Source organism: Xiphias gladius, chromosome 3, assembly GCF_016859285.1.
Source record: "Xiphias gladius isolate SHS-SW01 ecotype Sanya breed wild chromosome 3, ASM1685928v1, whole genome shotgun sequence".
NCBI classification, from domain to species: Eukaryota; Metazoa; Chordata; class Actinopteri; order Istiophoriformes; family Xiphiidae; genus Xiphias; species Xiphias gladius.
In genome coordinates this window covers 2905800-2917540 of record NC_053402.1, presented here as the reverse complement: position 1 = coordinate 2917540, position 11741 = coordinate 2905800, and the positions used below count along the sequence as shown (strand labels likewise).

At 43.1% G+C, this 11741-nt stretch overlaps 1 protein-coding gene across 1 annotated transcript; it reads left to right on the top strand.

The window, feature by feature from the left end:
- The first annotated feature begins 209 nt into the window (after positions 1–209).
- hoxb9a (homeobox B9a) lies at positions 210–10818 on the top strand. The gene is made up of 2 exons (XM_040122740.1): positions 210–822; positions 10583–10818. The coding sequence occupies exons 1-2, from the start codon at positions 210–212 to the stop codon at positions 10816–10818; spliced, it is 849 nt and encodes a 282-aa protein (XP_039978674.1).
- The last annotated feature ends 923 nt before the right edge of the window (positions 10819–11741 follow it).

Below are 11741 nucleotides of genomic sequence, written 5' to 3'. Positions count from 1 at the left end.
TCACTATAGTGAGCAAGTTGTTTGGAAGGAAGGGAGCTAGAGGAGAGAGAAAGAGAGGCAGGGAGAGAGATAGAGGAAGGGAGGGGGATAGCTAGCAAAGGACAGAACAGAGGAAGAGAAAGAGAGAGGAAGAGAGAAAAATCTCGTAATGTCTCTCTTTTTGTTCTCTATTTAGCGAACTCGCGGCGTTTCGCAGATAATGTCCGAGAATGTCCATTTCTGGGACTTTGAGCAACTATTACGTGGACTCCATCATAAGTCACGAGAACGATGAACTCTCAACCCCGGCTCGCTTTCCCAGCGTCCAGTATTCCGGCTCGAGCTCCAGTGCAGCCGCGGGCGGAAGGCAGCCTGGCGGCGTTGTGCACGCAGAGCATCCCCATCCCGAGTCGTACCCATCTTGCAGTTTCCAGCCGAAGCCTCCGGTCTTCTCGTCGTCCTGGAGCCCTTTCAGTCCGCACCACGGTGCCAGTGGCCTCCCTACTGTCTACCACCCTTACATCCCAGCCCAGCACGTGCCCGCCGCGGACACACGGTACCTACGCTCATGGCTGGACTGCGCACCGCGCGGCTCCGAGTCTGTCCCCGGGCAGGGCCAGACAGGGCAGGTTAAGCTGGAGCCTCAGCTCGGCCATATCGGTGGGGAGATCGCATCCAAAATCGGCGGGCAGCACCAGCACGAGACCACCACGTACATCTTGGAGTCGACATCCACGGCTGCGCGCGAGCTAAGCCACCATCCAGCCGCCATCCCTGCAGCACGATTCGAAGAAAATAAGGACATTTGTGAAGGGAGTGAGGACAAAGACGGCCTGGATCAAAGTAAGTTATTAAAGCAGGAAATAGCGCGGGAGAGAGGGAGAGTGGAGAGTGAGAGATTGTAAATGCCTTTAATGCCGCCATAAAATAAGAACAAAGAGCGAGAGAGCCGAAGTGCCCCCACCTTCTGCTCTCTACGTTTACTGTGATATTTTCCCCCGTATCATCCCTGTGCTACCAGCCGGCTCCTGCAGGAACCGATTGCCGGTAGCGGCACGTAGGGAGATGCTCGATAACCGTGTTCTGTGAAGTGACCTCAAACCTTCCGCTGTGTATTATTTCCCCGTAGTTTTCTAATGTGGCACACACGCTCACTAGCCTGCAAGTGGTTGACAAAACAATACAAACAATTTAAAGGACAATTATCATGATTTTAAAAATTAAAATTAAAATTTATATATATATATATATGTATATATATTAAGATTAACACTCCACGCAGGCTTGACAAAAACTGCGGAGACAAAGGTTTCAAGCCTGCTGCTCTTCATCTTCAAATCTATCACTCAGAGAGTAATTACCTCTCGATTGTTGCTGAATGTTACTAATCGCCGGTACATGCGCACTGCTGGCTTGCTTGAAAAGGGTCGCGTGGTTGGTGCTTTAGATTTGTATTTTCGAACTGAAGGTAGATTGTAGATCACAGGGCTCTCTTCATCTCCCTGTCTTTTTTTTTTTTTTTTTCAACATACTCCGCCCGTGCGCGCACATGGTCTTGTGTCTGCGCTCCATTGCATTTTAAAGCTGCTCCTGTCAGTCAGTCTGCAACAAGCCAGGACTGATCGACTGGTCCTCAGAGTGAACATCTCTCTGGAGCAAAGTCACACTGCTGCACACCTGTGTATAGCGCTGTAGGCCTCCTGGTCTTTATCCTACTGCCCACTGAGTTTTAATGCATTGCAGTCGATGCTTTTCTTCGTCGTGACATGAGCTGTAGAACTTTATGTGGCATAAGGACATCCTGGATTATCTTTTATAGGTTAAGGTAGCCAGTCATACAATAAAGTGACGCTGTACAGCATAATATGTGGTGTTACGCTTCTGGGAGGCCAGACGGGCACAGAGCCTTACTGTTTTCCGCTTTGCTTTGGTATTATTTCTTCAGCAAATAACTTTCCATCATTTCCCTTTGTAGAGGCATGGACGCATGTCTGCGTACTTCTCGGGGAGGGTGCTATACTGTCATATTTCTGTTCAAATAGCCCTCTAAAACGGCGCCCTTCTGTAGCCTCGGGTTGTAAACATAATAATGAGGATAAACCAGCTCCTTGTTTCCGCCCCCGTCTCTTCTCTCTGTCCGTCGGCTGAAATTATCCTCTGGATGTCAGCCATACACATGGCCCGTCTTATTCTAAAAATCTTAAAAACCATAAAATGAGTCTGGTCGTCCATCACTGGCCCGGCGGCTCGGAGCCGCAGAGCAGGCAAGATTAGTTCTCAATAGAGCAGACGCCTCATAACTCAGCCTGCAGCATGGACCCGCTCTTCTCTGCGGGACTCAACACCGCTCACATCTGAGGGGACAGTCAGAACTCTGGACTCTGAAAGCATGTATAAATCTGTTTAGGATCATGTAAATCCCACAGCTTCTTCTGATGGTGTCTCGGTCTCTAGACCAGCGCGAAGACGAGTAGAGGACAAAAGAATTAAGCTTTGTCTTCCTTCCATATACGAAGTGTGTGTCTTTTGTAAAAGAGACACATGAATCATCAAAACAATACGATTTTTTGAGGGCGTATCTCAAAAACTATGACATATCTCCTGCGCTTATTCTTTTTTAATTTTTTTATTCAAAATATGGAATCAAACGTATCTCAACACTCCAAGTTAAGACAGTGCCCAGAAAATGCAGGCCCTGATCATTTATTCAAGCTATCTCCTGGCGTTGAGCAAATGCAGCTGATTGAACATATACTCTATGATATTTCACACCAGGCACAACTCTTTTGATGTTATTATGCTCTGCAGTCTGCGGGCCGAACAGTCGCATGTGAGTTGCTGTTGTATTCATCTGCTCGCCCTGTAATAATGATAATATTTTACCTGTCTTGAAATCGCAATCATCTTGATATAAAGCCATCGAGGGTTTGGCCAGTAAAACACGGATTTGCTCTGTTTTTCTATCATCACTTGCACTAACAACAACATTTAATCCATCATGTTCTGGCCGGGTTGGCTCATACTGAAGCTCTTTTCCAAAGCGTTCTTGATTTATTTTTTGAGCGGTATAGGAAAACGCTCCCTTGAGAGGTATTCATTTGATTTTTTTTTTTAAATTATATTTATTATATATGTTTTTTTTAACAAGGCCGGTTGTGAATGGGTTCTGTTTCCCTCCTCTAATCCCGCCGGATTGATCTAAATTTCTGACAGGAGAGTCTGATCCATGTGTCTGAGCGTGTAACCGTTTGATCCGTGTACGTGCATTGTCCGCGCGCGCGTGCACGATGAAGGGAGCACGAGGGAGGCCTCCACCCCCATATTTGCCTTTTCAGAAGAATAAATACAAATTACAGACACTACACATATTCTTATACACACTTTATTACTGCACTGCCACTACACAAACACGCACGCACGCACGCACACACACACACACACACACACACACACACAGTTCTTTTCCCCTGTTTTTTCTCAGACACAGACGCATGCAAACACACTCATTCACCTTAGTGTGCTATCCATCAGAGAAGAGGGCTGGTTAAGGGCTGGATGGAGCCCAGCCTCCAGGCTGAATTATTAGACTTTCCACCAGCAACACTGTGTATCCCGATCTGGCTGGGTGGTAGTAAAACATAGTCTGTTCAAACGGGCAAAACTCAGAGTCTTCTCAATAAAAAAAGTGTCTCTTTGAGCTTTTTTAGATCGTCAGCAGTTTTTCTTGTGGTTTGTCTTTGTCTGTATTGCAGTGGGTCAGTTTGGCAGGTAGTGGGAGCTGTACTGGTGCAATTGAATGCTATGTCTATTGTTCAAATGGCAGCCATTTTGAACACTACAGTATATGGGTGCAAACATGTACATGTATTTCTCTATGCAGGCTATAACTATCATCACTTCAATACAAGTTGGTCGGTGCATCCTCAGTTTAGTAGCTGCTAGTATGGCCGCACTATTTGAACATGTCTACTGAGAGTATATGTCACCTTCAAGGGAATTTGGTTGAAAATACACATTATACTCTTAAAGCTATGTTTTTTTTAAATTGGATATCTTAGGGTATATTAATTTGTGTTGCAAAGACAGAGTGTTACAACCGTGATTATTGATGAGTGATTATAAATGAAATGTGTAACGACACAGCACGCAACTCTCCCTCACAGCTGTCTGGTTAGATTTTGTGGCAGTTTTTGTCTGGTTAAAGTTCAAGGAATACTTTGGTATTTTGTCACACTTATTCACTTTCTTGCAGTGTTAGATGTTCAGATTACAGTAAATGTGAGGGTACAATCAGCAGCCACTTATCTTATCTTATCTTATCTTATCTTATCTTAGCTTAGCTTAGCTTAGCTTTGTTTAGTTTAGTTTAGTTTAGCTTACCTTAGCTTAGCTTAGTGTATGTTGGCTTGTTTTAGCTTAGCTTAGTTTATCGCAGTTTAGTTTTTCTTATTTTAGTTTAACTTAATTTAGCATAAAGACCTGAAGTAGGAAGAAACAGATAACGTGGCCCTTACTAAAGGTAACAAAATCCACCTACAAACATGTCTAAAGCTCACTAAATAACGCATTATATCTTGTTTGTTTAATACTTAAAACAAACAAAGTGTAAAAATGCCGCACTTTTCCCAAAATGTGGAACTATTCCATTAAGGTACGTGCTAGATTTCAATAACATTTTGCTCTTGGTTTTGCTTAGTCAAAGTCAGAAAAAAATTCCTCATTGTGTCGACATTTTACTTATTTGGGCAAACTATATCATAGTCTACAAATCTTCCTTTCCAAAAAAATAAGTACAAAGTTACTGAGCTGTCAGCCATGTGACTAATATGTGTGAGTTTTATGCATGACAATTTAAATACAGATCGAGAACAGTAACATAAACAGACACTACACTGAAAAATAACTTTTGGCATACTGAAAATATGAGCTACATCATTGTTGCCTTGACCCACTGTTGGCACACTGGGTTTTATGTCGTCTGAAAGTTATATTTTGTACTGTGTCCACTCGACATGACATGAGTGGCCTGACAATGTAGCATTCAAGAAGAGCCAAATTCCTTTGAGAGCTTTGACTTGTGAGCTGATAGTATGCTAAACATTACAGCATGGCAGAATTCCCGGAAGTCCTTGCTATTATTGATAATTACAATGAATTTTGGACAGACAGTTAGTGTTTCAGTGGTTCTAAAAGTAAATAAGTTGGTGCCTCTTATACGCTGCCAAAGAGGGACACATTCCTATGAGGATGCTGTTTTGGCATCACTTAAAATTTTATTCTTCCCACTTCCAAACTGGTAAATTTGATCATATGAGGGCATTGCGAAGGCCAAATTCCGAGATCACCAACATGGCTTGAAGGCAGGATCTTGCAACATGTGTCAATTGCTCAAATATGGTAAACTGTTAACCTGGACTCTTTGAATTCGGTTGTCTCTGCTGCACTTTTAAGTGTCTACATGATGTATCTTGGCCGGCAATAGTAGTACAGATCTAGTCTGAGTTTCCCTCCCCCGGTATTCAAAATGACTGCTGTGTGAATAACATCAGTAGTATTCTACCTTTAAAAATATCACATCCAGTTAAGGCCAGCTTCCAGCTACAGATACTCTTTGTGTTACTGGTGCTAGGCGGCCATCCAGAATAAACTACAAGGTTACACTTCAGTCTTTGTGCTGTTGCTGGCGGGCAGAGCGAGAAAGTTATTACCTCCGAAGTTTATTAAGTTATAATGCTGGTTGAACAACCCCATTAATTGGCGTGTTGCTGTTGGTGGCTGGCTGAGATGGGGTGTAAGGGTTGAGGTGGGTGGGGGATAAAATACGACTTCGGGAAATGTAATAACGTGCCTTTGGGATATATGTGAGGTCAGTTTCTGGAACTATTAGGATGAAATTGCAAAGGGAGGGAGAGAGAGAGATGAAGGGATGGGATGTGATATTAGTCTTGTAGCCGTTTCGGTCACTGTTTCCATACATTCTTCACCTTGGTCTCTCTCTCTCTCTTTCTCTCTCACACACACACACACACACACACACACACACACAGACACACACACACACGCACACACACGCACATATACTGTAGGTAAAAACACAATAGGCAAACAATGAAACACATCGTGCTGCAGGGCCATAGTAGGCAGCTTTACGGGAATATCAATCTTTTCATTCCTGTGCCTGTCCATATGACATCGGGGCTAGACACTGCTTCTGCAGCCACATGGATTAAGCCTAGAGAGAGAATTTCAAGTTAGGACTATACCAGCTACACCACCTCCCACGTTCTCTCTTTCTGTCATAATCCTTACTGTCTTCCCACCCCTTGCGATAAAGAGTGCATACCATCCAGCATCACCAGCATCACCCAACTCACTTCCCCCGTCCCCATCCCCCCACCCCTCAACTGGTTCGTCACCCTGGGTGACAGCCACGGTCGCAGCACAGCTACGAGGGTAATGGATGGTATTGGAGGTGATTGTACATCCAGGGAATGCAAAGCACCCACTTTACCGTGTGACAAAAGCACCGCACATCCCCACCCCTCGCTCCACCCTCCATCCTCTCACCTCTTTACCAGGCGTTATTTTGTTCTGAGATGAAATCGATCCTCTACATGCTGGCCATGTTGGAGGGAATTGATTCCAGAGGGTATTAAAGACGTATTTACTGATGATGGCCGCTGACTAAGTCGGCTGGTGGGAACAACACACTGGAGGCTATTTTCTGTCAGATCGCGAGGCTGGGTGACGCAGTGCACATCACTGTCAGCCATCTTAGCCCCACGATCGAGTTCCAAACCCTGAGCCTGCATGACCAAGTCTCAGCATCTAACACGCTGAGTTTAAACCATCAAACCAATCAGAAATGCTTGCAAAAGAATTCTAATCTCATCTTGTTCTCAAAGTCTGCATGTTGGCTGACAACGTTGGCCACATGTCTTTATTCCTACATTTTTGAGTGCGTCAGGCTTTCATCATGAAATTTATGGACCAAGATTGAGTCCACGCAGTATGCTTGATTTTGTAAATTTGAAAGAGCAGTCTACTATCTTTTCTGAGGTTGAAATGGGCTTGTCTGCTTATTAATCTTATTCCATTATTATAATGGGATTTCTTGCCTGAGTTCTGTACGGAGCTCCCTCTTCTATAAAAGTGAAAATAAATTAATAGGGATTGCTGTTTGTGGAATTTTCTCCTAAACTTGAAGAGTGTTATGAAACTGTTGTGTTGGCTCATATTTAGTGAAGGGATAGTGCGTTGATCAGTGGATTAGATTTTGGTGATGAATCAGCTCTAGAGTCGTCACAGTTAGAGAATTTCTTTTATACTGATCATCCAAATCTAAATTATGATTAAAGTTACATCTGTGACATTTTGTGTCAAAAAAGAGTTTTGACTGATTAACTTGTACTTTTTAAATTTTCCATCTCAACACCATGACTTAGTTTTTCATAATATATATTTAAAAAGCAAGGTGAAGACTTAATTTCAATACAAAATTTTTACTTACTATCCCCTAATTTTGGCTCTTCATGAGTGTATAAACATACATATATACATACATGAAATTGAGAATCTAGGAATCCAGTCAAACATAGACTAATACTGCCCATGGTGCCACACAAAAAGAGTGTGTTGTGTCTAACTGGGAGAAAAAGAACATTGTTATCAATGTCATATGGAATTATGTTAATGCCTTGGCATTGTAACAAGTGTGATTGTCATAGTAGTAAAATATTACCAGTGAAATTGAAGACAGACGAAAGCTCCACCCAAAATCAGTTAGGAAAAAGACTGGCTCCTCAGGGAGGGACACAAATGCAGATTTTCCCTGCATGGCATCAAAAGGTGCTGAAGCTCAAGCTTTCCCCATGACTTTTGAGGGATAAGATCATCCCTTCTGCCATTTTAGGCCCGAGAACTGTGGCTACATTTTACATGGGAACAGAAAATCTCCTTTATAACACCTTTGCCCTGCAGAGACGATCCGGTCTGCAGCTGATCCTGGCTGCAAGGCATAATCTATCTTTTGTCATTTTAATTTTTTTATGCGATCAGACAGTAACAAGGAGAAGCTTTTTGGCCCTAATGTTGCACAAACTGATTTAGATGGTGCTTATAACAAAATTTACTTTGATGGTTAGGCTACATGTGTGCTGTGTTTCATTCGGTCTGACTTCAGTAGCCCGAGGAAGGCTGAAGTATAACAAAAACAGTGACTCTATGAAAACCAACCTTTTTACCAATACATCCAGAGGAGAATCTCCTCTTGGAGTAATATTTGGGTTGGGTAATTGCCCTGCTGACGGAGATGGTGTTAGTAATAAAATGCAATGAAGAAACAGAATAAAGAAAGTAGTTCCAACATGGTCTTGGTTTCTGCTTTGCGTGCTGCTCCTCCCTGCTTCTCCTCATCAGAGATGGTCTTTAAGCTTTTGTAACAATTTTTTATTTGTCTTTGCTTTTCAGAATAAATTTTAAGAAATAGTTAGCCCCATTGAGAAAGCAGAAATTTCAATCTTTACTTGATCATACATTGTTTTTGTTGTTTTTTTACAGACTCTAGCTAGTGGGAGAATCTGTTTCTTGGCTTTACTGAGCTGTGATTGACTTGAGGAAGAGCCTGACCTAACCACATGGAAAGATTGCTCTTGGTTAAAGGTTTTATTTAGAAGATGTAAAAGTGGAAGTCAACTAGAACAAAATCTTTCCTCTCCTAAGACTAAGGCAAGGACAGTGTTAAAGGGATGAAAAAAGGTCAAAGTGAAGAAAAGAGCTTCTTTTTTATGGTGGAGTTGTCCTTTAAAGAGCCTCAGTGCCGCAAGACTCCCAGCAAGCTACTTCATAGCTGAGATGCCTGCTGCTTTCCTGAGGGGAAAAGCAGATAGCTTTCAGCCCTAAACCAGAACCATGCGTCCCAAACCAGAAGTCTCCACTAATTACATCGGTCTGAAAGCTGTATGGGGTGGAGTGGTGGTGTTTTTGTTGTTGTTTTTTTTTTGTTATTGGTTTTTTTTTTTGGGGGGGCGGGGGTGTAGGAGTAAGGGTCGCCTGGCAAACAAGAGATACGAAAGAAGTAGAGACAGAAAAAACCAAGACAACAGCTCATACTGTAATTTTCTCTCACTCGAAAATGACGAACATCCTATTTAAGAGTCTGTTATTTACCATTTCAAACACGTTTCCACAATGAAAGAAGAGATTCCCATTCCTTTTTTTTTCTCTCCCTCTCAAGAGCCTTGAAGCCTGCCGCGGTTCTGAAGTGGCAAAACGGAGCTGGGTGTCATCAGAAATCCTTTATTTTATCACAACACATTCAACTTCGTACCGACGCTCACTACAAAACGTCGCCAGACTTTGTGTGAAGAGAATCTGCGTATTTATTAGTTAATTTACGTGTTGATGTTGAAAAATGTGCTGCCCACAATGTGTTCAAACGGGTTCAGTGCAATCTATTATGTGGACTGTGGTGAAATGATATTGAGTCTATGTACCCGTAATGAAAGACGAAGGATGAACACAAGAAGTATTTTTCCTCTACTCCCATCAGGGCCATAAATTTACCGACGCCTATTAATTTAGGAGCAATCAGAAGTGACGCAGTGACAGCGTGCTGAGCTGCAACTTGATCACCATTCTCATGCAAACAAAGAAGAAGAAGAAGAAGAAGCAGAAGAAGTATTCGGCCTGTAAAACATCTTCCCTGATGTGTGTGTGTTTTTTTTTTGTCTGTTTGCTGTCATCGCGCGGGGAAAAATCTCTGCTCCAGTTTCTGGTCTTAAAATGTATTTTTTTTTTTACAGATACGCACACAGTGCTGCCGCGCCAAGCGCTGACTGGTAGCCTTGCTTTATTTTTCGGTTATTATTATCATGTTACCAAATATTGCCCCCTTGATCACAGCAGCTTCGGATTTCCCGCTGGAGGTCACCTTCAGAGGGAAACCTCCAGAAATATCTCCCCGCCCTCTCATATCTATAGATTAATCTATGCAGTTAACAGCGGCGGTGACCATATCAGCTGACTGGCTGGCGAATTTAAAATGAATTATTGCTTTTTTAATACTTTTGCTTAAATTGTGACTTAAATCGGTGTATTTCTGCAAGGTCTGGGCTGGTTCAGGCTATAAGCTCACATTAAATACACGCACCAGTAAACTATATTGGGATCAGACTGTGTTATATCTATTTTCTCATGTTATCACTTTTTTTTGTTAAAGATTTGTATTTTCCGTTTACATTTGTCCATTCTGCCTTCTGCAAGTGTGAAGAAACAGGCCGTCTGTCGTTCACGTGGTGTCAAATAAAACAACCATGGATCCACGTGTCAAAATTGCAGCCCTACTGACACCATAAACCTAGTTTACGCACCAAAGTGTCAATTACAGAGTCGGATGTTTTCGAACAAAGATCTAATGCACAAGGTTCTGCAACTTTTAGGCATTTTAGGCATGTTATTTTGATCTTCTAGGGAGCGTTTTTTGGGTGTGCTCTGTCATTTTGATGTTATCTAAACACAAAAAGAGAACCAGGGAGACTACATGTGCATATGCCCCCCCCCCTTTATAATGAATCCTTTTCCTTTTCTTTTTCTCTTCCTCCAGATGACCCCTCGGCCAACTGGCTACATGCTCGCTCCTCCAGGAAGAAGAGATGTCCTTACACCAAATACCAGACTCTCGAGCTGGAGAAGGAGTTCCTGTTCAACATGTACCTCACGCGGGACCGGCGGCATGAGGTGGCGCGCGCGCTCAACCTGACGGAGCGGCAGGTGAAGATCTGGTTCCAGAACCGGAGGATGAAAATGAAGAAACAGAGCAAGGAACATCCCAAGGACTAGCGAAAATCTCACTCGCGAGCGCACACACAGTCTGACACACGTGCACGCACGCTGACATCGTGTATCCAACATAAAGTCACTTATTACTCATGTCTAGAACACAAAATGGCCTTCCCAAGAACTGCAAAAATATACACACAGATCCACTGTTTCTAATTTCTTTTAACCATCAGGCAGAAATCAGGCGAGCTTCAGCCAATCGCAGCAATCTGTGCAACTGATCAATTGCGTTATTGATCCCTAACAAACGGCGCCACGTTAACACCGAGGTTTTAAGAACGCCTGATGTTCAGCAAGATGGAAAGAGGCTGGAGCTTTGGAACCATTTGAGTTTGTGTTAATTGAGGATGATGGGTAAAACTCACAGACCACCCACAGTTCCTCCTGGACTTCCTCGCCATTAAATGGGTCGGACGTCATAGAAAGCTGTTGACTGGACTGTTTGTTTGATGTAATGATAGCTGTTGTGCGTCCAGCGTATTCATAGTTTTATATTACGCTGTTAATTAGGCTTTGATATTTGGCTACGATGTGAAAGGACAAGAAGCAGCAAACCACCTAGCGATGCTACAACAGTCTGTGGGTGGGGGCAGACAGACACAGAGAGAGAGGTTTATCTTTTTTCTCAGGCACTGCTCTTCCTTTATTAGTTATTTATTGTTCCGTCGCTGACACCAGAGGCTCGCGAAGGTGCTGAAACCGGGGTTTCACGTGGCCATTAATAAGCACAAGGAGCGGAGGGGGGCGCACACACACACATATGTTCATCCTTCTTTTTCTTCCCCTCCTTTCCCCTTGTTTCTCTCATTGATGGCCGAATTTGATTAGAAAGCGCTCAATAGTCGTCATTGATACCATCAGCAGGCCGCCATTTGTTTCCCGGTTGTCGGCCTAAGTAAAGAGCAGATACGGGGGGCGAAGTC

Bases quoted from the DNA above. Each gene is read 5' to 3' on its own strand.
- hoxb9a (XM_040122740.1), top strand. From the start codon at position 210: ATGTCCATTTCTGGGACTTTGAGCAACTATTACGTGGACTCCATCATA. The intron at 823-10,582 runs GTAAGTTATTAA...CTCTTCCTCCAG, and splicing joins CAAAGACGGCCTGGATCAAA to ATGACCCCTCGGCCAACTGG.